The 16,832-nt window shown below is 49.1% G+C and overlaps 2 protein-coding genes across 3 annotated transcripts in view; one reads left to right on the forward strand and one right to left on the reverse strand.

Annotated features, from left to right (window-relative positions):
• Window positions 1–16,832, reverse strand: part of LOC135056945 (uncharacterized) — a 904,883-nt gene that overhangs the window by 40,826 nt on the left and 847,225 nt on the right. The window contains exon 17 of the mRNA XM_063962726.1: window positions 16,247–16,410. Within this exon, the coding sequence (XP_063818796.1) occupies window positions 16,247–16,410 (164 nt within the window). The remainder of the gene's footprint in view (window positions 1–16,246; window positions 16,411–16,832) is intronic.
• Window positions 1–16,832, forward strand: part of LOC135056956 (zinc finger protein 665-like) — a 44,569-nt gene that overhangs the window by 6,129 nt on the left and 21,608 nt on the right. The gene's annotated exons all lie outside the window — the stretch shown is intronic.

A 16,832-nucleotide genomic window follows, 5' to 3' on the forward strand; every position in this document is an offset into this window, starting at 1 on the left:
TCCTACGTTATCATACTGTTAACTGGGTTCAGATCACAAGTTGTACGGTGTGATTGGTGTGGCTGGTATGAGTCTTACCCGGGATTCAAAATCCTTCCTTATTGTGTACGCTCGTCCGGGCACAGTATCCTAACTGAGGCTTGGAGGAGGGTCATAGGGGGAGGAGCCAGTGCACACCACCTGATCCTAAAGCTTTATTTTTGTGCCCTGTCTCCTGCGGAGCCGCTAATCCCCATGGTCCTGACGGAGTCCCAGCATCCACTACGGACTACGAGAAATAGATTTATCAGTAAGTAAAATCTTATTTTCTGCAGCAGGGTACACAGGTATTCCATAGGGAATAACATCGGGGTGTAGCGTAGGATCCTGATCCGAGGCAACAACAGGCTAAAGTTTTGACTGCAGGATGCCTAGCACCGCCTCCTCTATAGCCCCGCCTCCAGGCACTGGAGCTCAGTTTATAAGTTGGTGCCAGGCAGCTAACAGGTAGGGCTGCTCACAGCAGCCCAGAAAAGCTTGTCTTAATGAAGATAGAAGACATCAAGGGCCGCAGCACAGGCACTAGATGCTGTATGTCATACTGACATATCGTGCTGCGGCTCCATCACCTCCCTCAGCGGCGCTGTATATTCCCGTGCCCTGGTTGCCAGGTACTTACAGCGGAGGCGCTCCGGTCCCATTTAGGCACACATTACCATCGCTGCTCTTCTGGATCGGGTGGCCACACTATCAAGAAGGGAAAAGGTAAGGAGTATCCCTAATGGGGGGGGGGGACCCGCAGAAATTGCGATCTGGTTGCCGTCCCCGAAGACGGACCGCACCGCTAGCGTGGACACTGTTACCAGGCAGGGACCCCACTATATCCACCAGAGCAAGAAGCACAGGTAGGATTTACTAAAATCCACATTACACAGGCTCCAAAGTACCCGGTGGTGAGGACCAGCAGAGGGTAGAAGGCGCTGACCTGTAGCCCCTCCCCCAGCTCTGGGCGCCATCTACTGCTGGTGTTCCGCCCTGGAGCTGCATCTCTCTCTCTCCCTCACTCCCTGTCAGCGTTTGGGCGCCATTACACACAAGCTGCGCTGATCCTCGGACTGCAGGATATAGTATTATTTAATAGTCCAGTGCAGTTTTATTGTTGTAATAATTTCTGCATTGCATATGTGACTGTGTGTGCCTATGGCTGTTGTGTGTGTTTTCCATTCAGTGTATCTCACACCTACTGCTATCCCTATATTCTGTACCCTGAGGGGGATAAGGGCATCAGGGTCTTATATAAATATAGTGTCTCACAGGATATACTTTTTAATGTTTTTCTCTGTGTATTTCAGTCACCATTCACCACTTAAATCCTCTGTTTGTGTTCTGCATTTACAGTCGCACTCCACAGGGGTTATTTGTCAGGTACTGTGTCTGGCTATATTGCACTGTAACGCCCTAAGGTTACATTTCATAATAATGTCTGCTGCGCGGGGCGGGAAATCCGTGGCTGGTCCTGCATCATGCAATGCTGACGCCGCGGATTCTTCTGATGAAAATGTTCCAGCTGAGGGTCCGGGTTCTGGGGACTTAGTACCCCTCAGTCAGTCTGCAGCACCGGTGGCACACCAAGACCCACCTTGGGCTGCCTTTTCTAATTTACTGACTACGCTAGTAACAAGACTCACGCCCCCTGTGGGGACCTCCTGTGCCATTACAGCCACATATTGTCCCTGTAGTTAATCCGCCATGGGCGGACACTCTGTCAACTCAGTTACAGCAATTTGATTAAACAAAAACCTGACTCTCGCCCTCCTAAGCGGGCCATTTCTTCCTCACAATCCACTCATGTGTCGGATACTTCGTCAGACGAAGATGGCGTATATACTGATCCCTCAGACACTGATCCAGCTGCTTCTTATGAGGATTCTACAACACAGGCCGATGTTGCTGATCTGTTGGAGGCTATCAAACTGATTCTTCAGATCGATGATGAAACTGATCCTCCAGTTCAGTCTAAGAAACCTGATAAGTTCAAACGTTAGAAGGTCACTAAACTAGTTTTTCCTCATTCTGACCATTTAGTTGACATACGTCAGGAGCCCTGAGATTCTCCAGGAAAGACATTCTTCCTGTCTAAAAAGATGATAGCGGGGGCCGTGGTCTGGCTGCTGAAGGAGGCAGCTGTGTATTAGTGGAGCTCCCGGGACCCACAGCAAAAAACGCTCAAACTGCACTGACCTAAAACCTCCTGCCTGCCCCAACACCTTCTCTGCCCTTCTTGTACCCCCTGCTGAGTCCCCCGAGGCACCGCGGAATCGGGGAGCAGTTTTAACTGCTCCCGCGGGTTGCGGCCTACGGGGATCACGGAAGCCAGGGCCTCGATTTTGACCTCAAGCCGGAGATGGTTCCAGGACCCGTTGCTCGGGCCGCGAATCTCCTTCGGAGCTCTGGGCCTCCTGCTGTCGCTGACCGCGACTAAGCGTACCTCCCCGCTCTCTGCTACAATTATAACACTCCCGCCCGGTGGGGACCCGGAGAAGCGTCGCGCGGGGCGGAACTGGCGGGAGCCCGGCGGCCATCTTGAAAGCAAGGCCTGAGGTTTTTCTGTGAAGCCGGGGACTGGAATAGATACTCCTCCCCCCCCCCCCCCCCCCCCCGGATCCGTTCCGACACTCGGCCAAGTGCTGCACCCCGGAGACGGAGCCTACACCTGCCCACATCGAGAGGCGGCGACAGGTGAGGAGGGAGACCGCGGGCCGTGGAGACGTAAGCCCCTTGAACCTTCGCTCCCAAGGCGCGGTGACGGAGGTCCGGAATACCCGCGGATCAGACGGAGGCGACGGCTGGTAGGTTTTTACTAGCCTGCCAGTCCCTCGCCACCCGACGGCCCGGCGGCATCCATTGCACCTCTCCCGCCCCCTGTCGCTCAGCCAGAAAGGCGCCCAGCTTGGGCCCGACATCCGAGGCCTCCACCCCCCCGCATCCGTGGGCCGGGGACTGAAGTTTGGAAGAGGCCCGGCCGTGAGTTCCGGGACCGGAACGAGACACGGCGGGCTCCAAGCACGCACCCTCAACCACCTTCCTCATCCAGAGGGCCCCTCTCCACCTGTGGCAGGCCTAAAAATAGCTTCTATCAGCACTCAATGTATGGGGGTATTCATTATTTAATATTATATACCCCAATAACACACAGCTCATTGATGTGAATACACCCCTTGGAGACCCTGCACCATTTATTTCATTATATCCCACTGTGTCTGCTGAGTCCCATAGAGGACCCTTTATGATTTACAGTTCTGATATTATACCTACTGGGACCAGTGGGATTAACTCCTAATCTCCAGTGGCAGTGCCCTTTGTGATTTATGTCTTGAGCTGGAGCTCCCTCTAGTGGCCTATCCATATACATAGTTATACATGTGTCACTCAGGTCCCTTTATACTTCCCTGAGAGAATCTGCAAAGGAAGTGGGTCGCTCCCTGGGAGCCGGCAATGCGGACACCTCATGTCTACCTCCACATTACCGAAGAAGCGAGATCTGATGCCATCTATGTGCCTGTTATTCTAATAACGATCACCGATTAATGGCGTGCTAGTGCCATTCCATTGGGAGTCACCATGCTATAGGCACTTCATAGCGCACCAAGCAATGCCAAGTCTACACTTATGATACCTCTTGCAATCAAGTATTCATCTACTCATTTTTAAGCATGGTTAGATCCGGGGAAAAAAAATGTAATACCTAAGGAGACCGCGACCCAACCGGGAATGAGATCGTTCCTACAACCTACTCCCGCAAGGCTATCCGGAAACATCTCTCCCTCCAGCCCGTCTTCCTGTCATTCTGCTTCCTCTGCTTCCCCGTCAATGATGGAGCAGCCTATTTTACACACTCACAGCGATACCGCTCTTCAAGATATCCTGCAATTCATGAAAACACTCCCAACTAAGCAGGATATCCAAGATACCATGCGAAGGGAGCTGGCATCAATCAAACAAGATATCTCACAGCTCTCTGAAAGGGTAAACACACTGGAAGAGCACCGAGACTCCACTGATAACTTTCTGGGGTCCTTAGCAGACGTTATCAAATCCCAGTCAGAAGAGATCAGATTGCTACGGTCCCGTGTATTGGATTTAGATAACAGAGGGAGGAGGAACAATATCCGGGTGAGAGGTGTTCCGGAGGAGGTCCCCCAGGCGGGCATAGTGGATGCCTTGACGATAATCTTCAACACAATTCTGGGTAAAGACCCAGCTGCCGTCATAACATTTGATAGAGCCCACCGCGCTCTAAAACCAAGGGGGCTGTCCTCCGATCGACCCCGAGACGTCATATGTCACCTGCATTATTACGCCCAGAAGGAAGAAATCATGAATAAAGCGCGTCATATTGATGACTTGGACTACAACGGCGACCCTATCTCCATTTTTCAAGATCTCTCCTGGCACACCCTACAACAAAGGAAGATTCTTCGCCCCCTGACGGATGAACTCCGCAAGCGACAGATGAAATATAGATGGGGTTTCCCTTTCAGCCTACAAGTATCTTCCTCAGGCAAGATACACTCTCTCCACACCACATCTGACCTCCCTACTTTCTGCTCCGGTCTCGGTCTCCCACCCTTAAAGGTCCCAGACTGGGACTTCACCCTCCCGGATCTACACCCACCACAGCCTTCAGGAGGGGGAGAGCCATGGCAAGTGGTCGGCAGTGCTCAAAAGAAACCCTCAAAACCACTTCCTGCACGCCAGGATCACCCCCCCACCTGAAGAAATTGTCTCCCACTATTTTGCTGATTGAACTCTGCTGTTTTCTCTGGGAGGACTGAATATCCTGACTGTAAGGTACCGGGTGAGACACGTTACACGCGGCCTAGTGCCAATTTGACCTCATTTTGCTGTGTTCCCTTTTCCTCCCCCTCCCCCCGGTCTCATTCTCAGTCCTAGAATTCAGCGACGGGACTTTATTAGAAGTTAATTACTTGTTTCCACCGATTAATATTATTGGTTATTATAAGCTTTACTAAATTAGTATTGTACTATTACGATGTTTATGCTAAAAATAGTGCCTGTAGGGGTGACTCCCTTACCCCGATCCCGCATACGGCCATTGTGCCCCATGGGGATGCTGGTTAATATACCTACCAACTCCCCCATTGCGGATGTTACTATGTTTACGATGTTTCTATTTTTTGTAACCTGCTCTTTTCTTCACTCTTTTTCTCCTCATTGTTCTTTTATTTCTCTATCGTCCTAGTGGATGCTGGGGTTCCTGAAAGGACCATGGGGAATAGCGGCTCCGCAGGAGACAGGGCACAAAAGTAAAGCTTTCCGATCAGGTGGTGTGCACTGGCTCCTCCCCCTATGACCCTCCTCCAAGCCAGTTAGATTTTTGTGCCCGGCCGAGAAGGGTGCAATCTAGGTGGCTCTCCTAAAGAGCTGCTTAGAAAAGTTTAGCTTAGGTTTTTTATTTTACAGTGAGTCCTGCTGGCAACAGGATCACTGCAACGAGGGACTTAGGGGAGAAGAAGTGAACTCACCTGCGTGCAGGATGGATTGGCTTCTTGGCTACTGGACATCAGCTCCAGAGGGACGATCACAGGTACAGCCTGGATGGTCACCGGAGCCTTGCCGCCGGCCCCCTTGCAGATGCTGAAGTAAGAAGAGGTCCAGAATCGGCGGCAGAAGACTCCTCAGTCTTCTAAAGGTAGCGCACAGCACTGCAGCTGTGCGCCATTTTCCTCTCAGCACACTTCACACGGCAGTCACTGAGGGTGCAGGGCGCTGGGAGGGGGGCGCCCTGGGAGGCAAATGAATACCTATTTTGGCTAAAAATACCTCACATATAGCCTCCGGAGGCTATATGGAGATATTTAACCCCTGCCAGAATCCGTTAAGAGCGGGAGACGAGGCCGCCGAAAAAGGGGCGGGGCCTATCTCCTCAGCACACAGCGCCATTTTCCCTCACAGAAAGGCTGGAGGGAAGGCTCCCAGGCTCTCCCCTGCACTGCACTACAGAAACAGGGTTAAAACAGAGAGGGGGGGCACTAATTTGGCGTTAGAAATATATAAAAAAGATGCTATAAGGGAAAACACTTATATAAGGTTGTCCCTATATAATTATAGCGTTTTTGGTGTGTGCTGGTAAACTCTCCCTCTGTCTCTCCAAAGGGCTAGTGGGTCCTGTCCTCTATCAGAGCATTCCCTGTGTGTGTGCTGTGTGTCGGTACGTGTGTGTCGACATGTATGAGGACGATGTTGGTGAGGAGGCGGAGCAATTGCCTGTAATGGTGATGTCACTCTCTAGGGAGTCGACACCGGAATGGATGGCTTATTTAGGGAATTACGTGATAATGTCAACACGCTGCAAGGTCGGTTGACGACATGAGACGGCCGACAAACAATTAGTACCGGTCCAGACGTCTCAAAAACACCGTCAGGGGTTTTAAAACGCCCGTTTACTTTAGTCGGTCGACACAGACACAGACAGGGACACTGAATCCAGTGTCGACGGTGAATAAACAAACGTATTCCTTATTAGGGCCACACGTTAAAGGCAATGAAGGAGGTGTTACATATTTCTGATACTACAAGTACCACAAAAGAGGGTATTATGTGGGATGTGAAAAAACTACCGTAGTTTTTCCTGAATCAGATAAATTAAATAAAGTGTGTGATGATGCGTGGGTCCCCCCCGATAGAAAATTATGGGCGGTATACCCTTTCCCGCCAGAAGTTAGGGCGCGTTGGGAAACACCCCTTAGGGTGGATAAGGCGCTCACACGCTTATCAAAACAAGTGGCGGTACCGTCTATAGATAGGGCCGTCCTCAAGGACCAGCTGACAGGAGGCTGGAAAATATCATAAAAAGTATATACACACATACTGGTGTTATACTGCGACCAGCGATCGCCTCAGCCTGGATGTGCAGAGCTGGGGTGGCTTGGTCGGATTCCCTGACTAAAAATATTGATACCCTTGACAGGGACAGTATTTTATTGACTATAGAGCATTTAAAGGATGCATTTCTATATATGCGAGATGCACAGAGGGATAATTGCACTCTGGCATCAAGAGTAAATGCGATGTCCATATCTGCCAGAAGATGTTATGGACACGACAGTGGTCAGGTGATGCAGATTCCAAACGGCACAAAGGTGTATTGCCGTATAAAGGAAGAGGAGTTATTTGGGGTCGGTCCATCGGACCTGGTGGCCACGGCAACTGCTGGAAAATCCGCCGTTTTTACCCTAAGTCACATCTCTGCAGAAAAAGACACCGTCTTTTCAGCCTCAGTCCTTTCGTCCCTATAAGATCATATCTGCCCAGGGATAGAGGAAAGGGAAGAAGACTGCAGCAGGCAGCCCATTCCCAGGAACAGAAGCGTTCCACCGCTTCTGTCAAGTTCTCAGCATGGCGCTGAGACCGTACAGGACCCCTGGATCCTACAAGTAGTATCCCAGGGGTACAGATTGGAATGTCGAGACGTTTCCCCTTCGCAGGCTCCTGAAGTCTGCTTTACCAAGGTCTCCCTCCGACAAGGAGGCAGTATGGGAAAAAATTCACAAGCTGTATTCCCAGCAGGTGATAATTAAATTACCCCTCCTACTACAAGAAAAGGGGTATTATTCCACACTATATTGTGGTACTGAAGCCAGAAGGCTAGGTGAGACTTATTCTAAAAATTTTTTTGAACACTTACAAAGGTTCAAATCAAGATGGAGTCACTCAGAGCAGTGATAACGAACCAGGAAGAAGGGGACTATATAGTGTCCCGGGACATCAGGGATGCTTACCTCTATGTCCCAAATTTGCCCTTCTCACTAAGGGTACCTCAGGTTCGTGGTGCAGAACTGTCACTATCAGTTTCAGACGCTGCCGTTTGGATTGTCCACGGCACCCCGGGTCTTTACCAAGGTAATGGCCGAAATGATGATTCTTCTTCGAAGAAAAGGCGTCTTAATTATCCCTTACTTGGACGATCTCCTGATAAGGGCATAGTCCAGGGAACAGTTGGAGGTCGGAGTAGCACTATCTCGGATACTGCTACAACAGCACGGGTGGATTCTAAATATTCCAAAATCGCAGCTGATCCCGACGACACGTCTGCTGTGCTTAGGGATGATTCTGGACACAGTCCAGAAAAAGGTGTTTCTCCCGGAAGAGAAAGCCAGGGAGTTATCCGAGCTAGTCAGGAACCTCCTAAAAACAGTGCATCATTGCACAAGGGTCCTGGTAAAAATGGTGGCTTCCTACGAAGCAATTCCATTCGGCAGATTTCACGCAAGAACTTTTCAGTGGGATCTGCTGGACAAATGGTCCGGATCGCATCTTCAGATGCATCAGCGGATAACCCTATATCCAAGGACAAGGGTGTCTCTCCTGTGGTGGTTATAGAGTGCTCATCTTCTAGAGGGCCGCAGATTCGGCATTCAGGATTGGATGCTGGTGACCACGGAGCCCAGCCCGAGAGGCTGGGGAGCAGTCACACAAGGAAAAAATTTCCAGGGAGTGTGATCAAGTCTGGAGACTTTTCTCCACATAAATATACTGGAGCTAAGGGTAAATTTATAATGCTCTAAGCTTAGCAAGACCTCTGCTTCAAGGTCAGCCGGTATTGATCCAGTGGGAAAAACATCACGGCAGTCGCCCACGTAAACAGACAGGGCGACACAAGAAGCAGGAGGGCAATGGCAAAAACTGCAAGGACTTTTCGCTGGGCGGAAAATCATGTGATAGCACTGTCAGCAGTGTTTCATCCCGGGAATGGAAACTGGGAAGCAGACTTCCTCAGCAGGCACGACCTCCACCCGGGAGAGTGGAAACTTCATCGGGAAGTTTTTTCCACATGATTGTAAACCGTTGGGAAATACCAAAGGTGGACATGATGGCGTCCCGTCTGAACAAAAAAACGGGACAGGTATTGCGCCAGGTCAAGAGACCCTCAGGCAATAGCTGTGGACGTTCTGGTAACACCGTGGGTGTACCAGTCGGTGTATGTGTTCCCTCCTCTGCTTCTCATACCTAAGGTGCTGAGAATTATAAGACGTAGAGGAGTAAGAACTATACTCATGGCTCCGGATTGGCCAAGAAGGACTTGGTACCCGGAACTTCAAGAGATGCTTACAGAGGTCTTATGGCCTCTGCCGCTAAGAAGGGACTTGCTTCAGCAAGTACCATGTCTGTTCCAAGACTTACCGCAGCTGCGTTTGTCGGCATGGCGGTGGAAAGCCGGATCCTAAGGGAAAAAGGCATTCCGGAAGAGGTCATTCCTACCCTGGTCAAAGCCAGAAAGGAGGTGACCGCACAACATTATCACCACATGTGGCGAAAATATGTTGCGTGGTGTGAGGCCAGGAAGGCCCCACAAAGAAATTTCAACTCGGTCGTTTCCTGCATTTCCTGCAAACAGGAGTGTCTATGGGCCTCAGATTGGGGTCCATTAAGGTTCAAATTTCGGCCCTGTCGATTTTCTTCCAGAAAGAATTGGCTTCAGTTCCTGAAGTCCAGAAGTTTGTCAAGGGAGTATTGCATATACAACCCCCTTTTGTGCCTCCAGTGGCACTGTGGGATCTCAACGTAGTTCTGGGATTCCTCAAATCACATTGGTTTAAAACCAGTCAAATCTGTGGATTTGAAGCATCTCACATGAAAAGTGACCATGCTCTTGGCCCTGGCCTGGACCAGGCGAGTGTCAAATTGGTGGTTTTTTCTCAAAAAAGCCCATATCTGTTTGTCCATTCGGACAGGGCAGAGCTGCGGACTCGTCCCCAGTTCTCTCCCTAAGGTGGTGTCAGTGTTTCACCTGAACCAGCTTATTGTGGTGCCTTGCACCTACTAGGGACTTGGAGGACTCCAAGTTGCTAGATGTTGTCAGGGCCCTGAAAATATGTTCCAGGACGGCTGGAGTCAGGAAAACTGACTTGCTGTTATCCTGTATGCACCCAACAAACTGGGTGCTCTTGCTTCTAAGCAGACTATTGCTAGTTGGATGTGTAATACAATTCAGCTTGCACATTCTGTGGCAGGCCTGCCACAGCCAAAATATGTAAATGCCCATTCCACAAGGAAGGTGGGCTCATCTTGGGCGGCTGCCCGAGGGGTCTCGGCTTTACAACTTTGCCGAGCAGCTACTTGGTCAGGGGCAAACACGTTTGCTAAATTCTACAAATTTGATACCCTGGCTAAGGAGGACCTGGAGTTCTCTCATTCGGTGCTGCAGAGTCATCCGCACTCTCCCGCCCGTTTGGGAGCTTTGGTATAATCCCCATGGTCCTTTCAGGAACCCCAGCATCCACTAGGACGATAGAGAAAATAAGAATTTACTTACCGATAATTCTATTTCTCGGAGTCCGTAGTGGATGCTGGGCGCCCATCCCAAGTGCGGATTATCTGCAATACTTGTACATAGTTACAAAAATCGGGTTATTATTGTTGTGAGCCATCTTTTCAGAGGCTCCGCTGTTATCATACTGTTAACTGGGTTTAGATCACAAGTTGTACGGTGTGATTGGTGTGGCTGGTATGAGTCTTACCCGGGATTCAAAATTCCTCCCTTATTGTGTACGCTCGTCCGGGCACAGTACCTAACTGGCTTGGAGGAGGGTCATAGGGGGAGGAGCCAGTGCACACCACCTGATCGGAAAGCTTTACTTTTGTGCCCTGTCTCCTGCGGAGCCGCTATTCCCCATGGTCCTTTCAGGAACCCCAGCATCCACTACGGACTCCGAGAAATAGAATTATCGGTAAGTAAATTCTTATTTTTTCTTGATGAACTGTCCGAGTGCTACGCTTCTTTGTGTTGTGATACAGTGTGATGTCCATTTCAGGTGTAATTAAATTCACCTCGATCAATGCAAAGGGACTCAACACCCCCGAGAAAAGATCCCATTTACTTTGGACACTACGATCCGACAGAGTGGATGTGGCTCTAATTCAGGAGACACATTTTAAGATCTCTGCTCGAGGCCCCTCCTTAGTAAATCAAAGATATCCCCTGGCTTTCTATTCCAATAACCCTGAAAATAAATCTAAGGGAGTCGCCATCATTTTCTCCAAAGCCCTCCAAGTGTCTAATGTCTCGGTCCATAAACTTGTCCCAGGGAGGTTACTAGTAGTCCAATGCAATATATCCTCCCAGGCATACACCCTCATATCCCTTTACGCTCCAAATCAAGGCCAAATACCCTTTTTTCGATCCTTCCTTCCCCGGCTTTAAGCCCTTGCGATAGGTATAGTGGTTTTGGGAGGCGACCTAAACTGGTCCATGGACCCCTCCATCGACACTTCTCCCCCAGCCCCTAGATTCTCTGAACACAAACATAGACAGGTTAGGAAGATCTTCCACGATTTTCAATTGGCTGATTCCTGGCGGGTCACACATGCCACGGACAGAGACTTCTCTTTTTTCTCACACCCACATCAGGTTTACTCACGCCTTGACTATTTGTTCTTAAGCCATAGACACCTCCCCCTAATTGTAGAAGCCTCTATTGGCTCCATCACGTGGTCTGATCATGCCCCAATATCCTTGTCCCTATCGGCCCCCTCTCGGACCCCCGGTCCTTGGACCTGGCGCCTTAATGAATCACTCTTATATGATACATACTGCAAATCAGAATTGGATAAGGCACTGTCCGACTATTTTGATATCAACGATACAGGAGAGGTGTCTGAAATTACGATCTGGGAAGCCCACAAATGTGTTATACGGGGTAAACTAATCCAATTAGGCTCATTTGTGAAGAAAAACAGTCAGGCCTTGATCACTACATTATTACATAAAATTCATGCCTTAGAAACCTGCCACAAATCCTCCCTGACCCCATCAGACTTGGTGGAGCTGTCTGCGGCCCGAGCACAACTCCAAACAACCCTTAATAACAAAACCCAAGCCACCTTACGTAGATGTAATAGTAAATATTATAAGTGGGGGAATAAACCAGGTAGGCTGTTGGCCCAAGCACTTAGATCCCAGAGATTGGCCTCCTTCATTCCTTCAATGAAAAATAACACGGGCTCCACATGCTTTAAATCTCCGGAGATAGCAGCATGCTTTAAAAACTATTATAATACTCTATATAACCTAGGTAACCCTTCCCAGGCCCATGATCCTCTCTCCAATATGTTGAGAGCCAGGAAATATCTAGCCGATGTGGCATTTCCTCAACTATCACAGTCTGCTCGGAAATCTTTAGAAGCACCTTTCACTTTAAACGAGGTGGAACATGTTATCTCTACCGCTCCCCTACGTAAAAGTCCGGGCCCAGACGGCTTCACAGCCACCTATTATAAGATGTTTAAAGAAGTTCTTGCTCCCAAAATACTGCGGGCTTTTAACTCCATATCCGCCGAAACCCACTTCTCTAGACAATCACTTGAGGCCCACATCACGGTGATTCCTAAACAAGGAAAGGACCCCTCAGTATGCTCCAGTTACAGGCCAATTTCCCTGCTTAATCTAGATCTCAAGTTCTTTGCGAAGTTAATGGCTCTTAGATTGAATGACTTTCTCCCGTCGCTCGTCCATAATGACCAAGTGGGCTTCGTACCCGGTCGTGAAGCTAAAGATAATACGACTAAACTCCTCAATCTAATCCATTTGGCCTCTAGCAGTAAGACATCCACTGTACTGTTGTCTACAGATGCCGAAAAGGCCTTCGACAGGGTAAGTTGGGACTTCATGAGAGCGGTGCTGGAGCATATTGGGTTGGGCCCACGAGCCCTCCATAGAATATTATCTTTGTATACACAACCATCAGCTAAAGTACGGGTTAACGGGACCCTCTCTGATAACTTTTTTATCAGTAATGGAACGAGACAGGGCTGCCCCTTGTCCCCCCTGATTTTCGTCCTTTGTATTGAAGCCCTGGCCAGGGCGATTAGGGCTAATGACAAGATTAAGGGACTACAAGTAGGAGATATAGATTATAAACTTGCTCTATTTGCAGATGATCTGCTGACGACGGTTACAGACCCCGCACTCTCGCTCCCCAACCTGATGAGCGAGTTGGACATTTTCAGCTCACTATCAGGCTTTAAAATCAACACATCCAAATCCTATGCCCTTCATGTCTCAACCCCCCATTCGGTCTTAACCGACTTGAAAGCCACATTTCCCTTTCAGTGGAGAGACTCCCACATCACTTACCTGGGAGTTCAGCTATCTAGCGACCCTTCACGTCTATTGTCCTTGAACTTCCACCCCATTCTCCAAGCCATTAGAAATGACTATTGCAGATGGCAATATCATAATCTCTCTTGGCTAGGTAGAATTAACGTTGTAAAGATGAACACGTTACCCAAACTGCTCTATCTCCTTCAGACCTTACCAATTCAGATCCCCGACTCCTGGTTCCGGACTGTGAGATCTTTGATCCAGCAATTTATTTGGCGTCGTAAGAGACCTAGGATCAGTAGATCCATCCTGACTCGACCACCTCAAAAAGGTGGGTTCATGCTCCCAGATATTAAAATTTATTACCAAGCAATCCTCTTAAACAGAGTCTTAGATTGGACCAGGAGCCGGGAGATTAAACAATGGGTGGTCTTAGAAGGTTTATGCTTACAACTGTTCCCAGAAATATTCCCGTGGCTCCCGACCTTGCCCAAACTACAACGCCCTCACCCGACCATTACTCCTACACTTTCTTTTTGGAAGGGGACACGACGAAGATCGTGCATCTCTTCAGTTTTGGGCCCCCTCACCTCCTTTCTGAGCAATCCGACTTTTCCACCTGGCCTCTCACTGGGATATTATCAAAATTGGGCGCTAGAGGGACTCTTTAGAGTGGGGCAGCTGGTCCACCCATCTGGGGTTAAACAGTTCTCGGAGATACGAGAGAAATGGGAGATCCCACAGACAGACTTCTGGAAATTCCTGCAGGTCCGACACTTCCTACACAAAGATAATGCATACCGTGAGGCATCAAGGGAGCTGACCGCGTTTGAAAAAAATGTGTGTGGCCCCTATGAATCCCGTACATACTATCTCCACCCTGTACAAACTCCTATGCGCGTCTGACTCCCTGACACCTCCCCATTTTATTCAAAAGTGGGAGAGGGATCTAAACATCTCACTCTCAGACAAGGAATGGGACTCTATCTTTCTTAAAACCCATAAGAGCTCCATCTGTGTCCAGGTTAGAGAAACGCAATATAAGATCCTGATGAGGTGGTACAGACACCCCACTCTTTTACACGTCATTTCCCCATCCATCTCACCTATTTGTTGGAGATGTCATGGGGACCTAGGTTCTCTACTACACATCTGGAGGACCTGCCCCCTTATTAAAAATTACTGGGATGACGTAATTTCTAACTCCGGTGCTATTTTACATACTTCCGTCCCATCTGACCCGGCCTTTTGGTTACTAAATCATTCCACTACCCCAATCTCTGCCTACAAGTCATCGTTATTACGACACCTGGGCAATGCCGCACGAGCAGTGATCCCCACAATGTGGAAATCTGTCAGTCCTCCCACAAGGCATACCTGGTTCTCTAGGCTAGATTATTACATGAACATGGAAGATGTATTAATGAGCGCAGGGGACAGGCGCTCAGAATTTACTGCTATGTGGTGGCCTTGGATAGACTACAAGACATCCGAGTCGTATAAGACTTACATTTCCTCTGCGAAATAGAGTAGATGACGGGAACTGCCTTCTGACTCAATTTGTAATGGGGTCCTAGACGAATAAGCTTAACCCTTGAATCATCGCACATATCTTACTCTCCTTTTCTTAACATACTCGGTTCAGCCACCTCACTCCTTTGATGTTTCCTTTTTCTCTTTTCTTTTCTCTTGTTATATACCTATCCTTTATTATGCTTCCTTAACCCAAAATGTTAATGCGGACTATAACTGTACTGAACATGCGATTATCAATCTGTGTACGCTCATGTTGTCACATCATTTTGCCATTGATTGTTACCCAGAAATGTTTGCAACCTGTTATAAGTCTGTATTGTTACAATAAAAACAGATTATACAAAAAATAAAAAGATGATAGCTCTCTATCCCCTCTCTGCAGAGTAACGCAAGAATTGGGAAACCCCGCCACCTGTGGACTCACATGTAGCTCGCCTTGTGGTGTCTTCTACTCTGCCTGTCACTACCGTCACCTCTCTGAAGGAACCGATGGATAAGTGTGTGGAGGGTTGCTTGAAATCTATTTACACTCTTGCGGGTGCCGTACATAAGACCCACTATTGCAGCTTCTTGGGCTGCTAAAGGTATTGAGGCCTAGGTTTAAGCTGTGGAGGCGGAGCTGCATATGAATTGTTCTGATAATGCCAGACAGTGTCTTTCATGTATTATCACAGCCTCTCATTACATACAGGAGGAGGCCTCTGTTGCCGGTGTTCTGGCATTCAAAGCGTCTTCTACGTCCATTTTGGCTCGCCAGATTCGGTGGTTGCGGTCCTGGTCGGTGGACCTGTACTCGAAAAAGACCATGGACGTTATCCCTTTCAAGGGTGATGTTCTCTTCAGGGAAGATTTGAACACAATTGTGGCTGACTTAGCGTCTACTAAGACTGCATGCCTACCGAGTACTAATCCTTCGGCTTCGAAGGCTAAGAGTACCTCCTTTCGACCTCCAAGCAAATCAAATGGTCAGGCGTACTCGAAACAGGCTCGCACTTCCAAAACCTCAAAGCCCAAACCTAAACGTGTTTGGGCTGCCCGTCAGCCTGCTTCCAAAACAGACAAGCCGGCTGCATGAAGGGGCGGGCCTCCCCCTGGGGGATCCTAGGGTGGGAGGCTGACTTCTGTGGTTCGCTCAGGAATGGTTACAGACCACTTTAGATGCCTGGGTGAGGGAAGTCGTCACTCATGAATACGCCATCTCCTTCGAGACACGTCCCCCTCACCGGTTTTGCTTGACAGTTATCCCATCGGATACGTTAAAAGCAAAAGTTCTGCACTCCGTGGTACAGTCCCTCCTGGACACAGGAGTGATAGTACCTATACCTCAGTCTCAGAGAGGCAGGGGATACTATTCAACGCTATTCCTAGTCCCAAAGCCGAATGGATCCTACCGGCCCATTCTCAACCTCCAGTCTTTGAACAAGTTTGTGAAAGTTTCCAAATTCCGTATGGAAACTCTTCGCTGTATTGTTCTGGCTTTGGAGCCCAAGGACTATATGGTATCCCTGGACATACAGGATACTTACCTACACATACCTATTGCCGTGTCACATCAGTGGTATCTGCGGTTTGCTATTGGCAACCTTCATTATCAATTCCAAGCCTTGCCTTTCGGACTGACCATGGCTCCAAGGATCTTCACCAAGGTTATGGCAGTCACGCCGGCCGTCCTCCGTCATCAAGGTATCAGGATCCTGCCATATCTGGATGACTTGCTGATCCTGACAAACTCCCCAGAGGTTCTCCGTCATCTCAATCTGACGGTCAAATTCCTACAAGCCCACGGATGGCAATTAGAAGAAATCCTCGCTGGTCTCTGCTCAGACCATGGTGCACTCGGGGGCACTCCTGGACACGCACAACGTTTGTTCTTGTCGCAGGAAAGGGTCCTGAAGCTCCAGGACAAGATGAGATGCTTCCTCTCTCGCCCAAGAGTGTCAATACTAGGCCTCATGGTGTCGGCATTCGACATGGTGGAGTACGCTCAATTTCACTCTCGCCCTCTACAGCGGTTGATTCTCTCCAATTGGGACGGCCTGCCTCACCAGATCAGATCTTACATGATCTCCTTAACATGATCCCTTCTGGATCTCCAACTGAGTCCTTCTGACGACGGATGCCAGTCTGAGAGGTTAGGGTGCAGTGTTGGAGCAAAACTCTCTCCAAGGTTGGTGGACCAGGGAGGAATCCCTCC

This window comes from Pseudophryne corroboree, chromosome 3 (assembly GCF_028390025.1).
Source record: "Pseudophryne corroboree isolate aPseCor3 chromosome 3, aPseCor3.hap2, whole genome shotgun sequence".
Lineage (NCBI taxonomy): Eukaryota > Metazoa > Chordata > Amphibia > Anura > Myobatrachidae > Pseudophryne > Pseudophryne corroboree.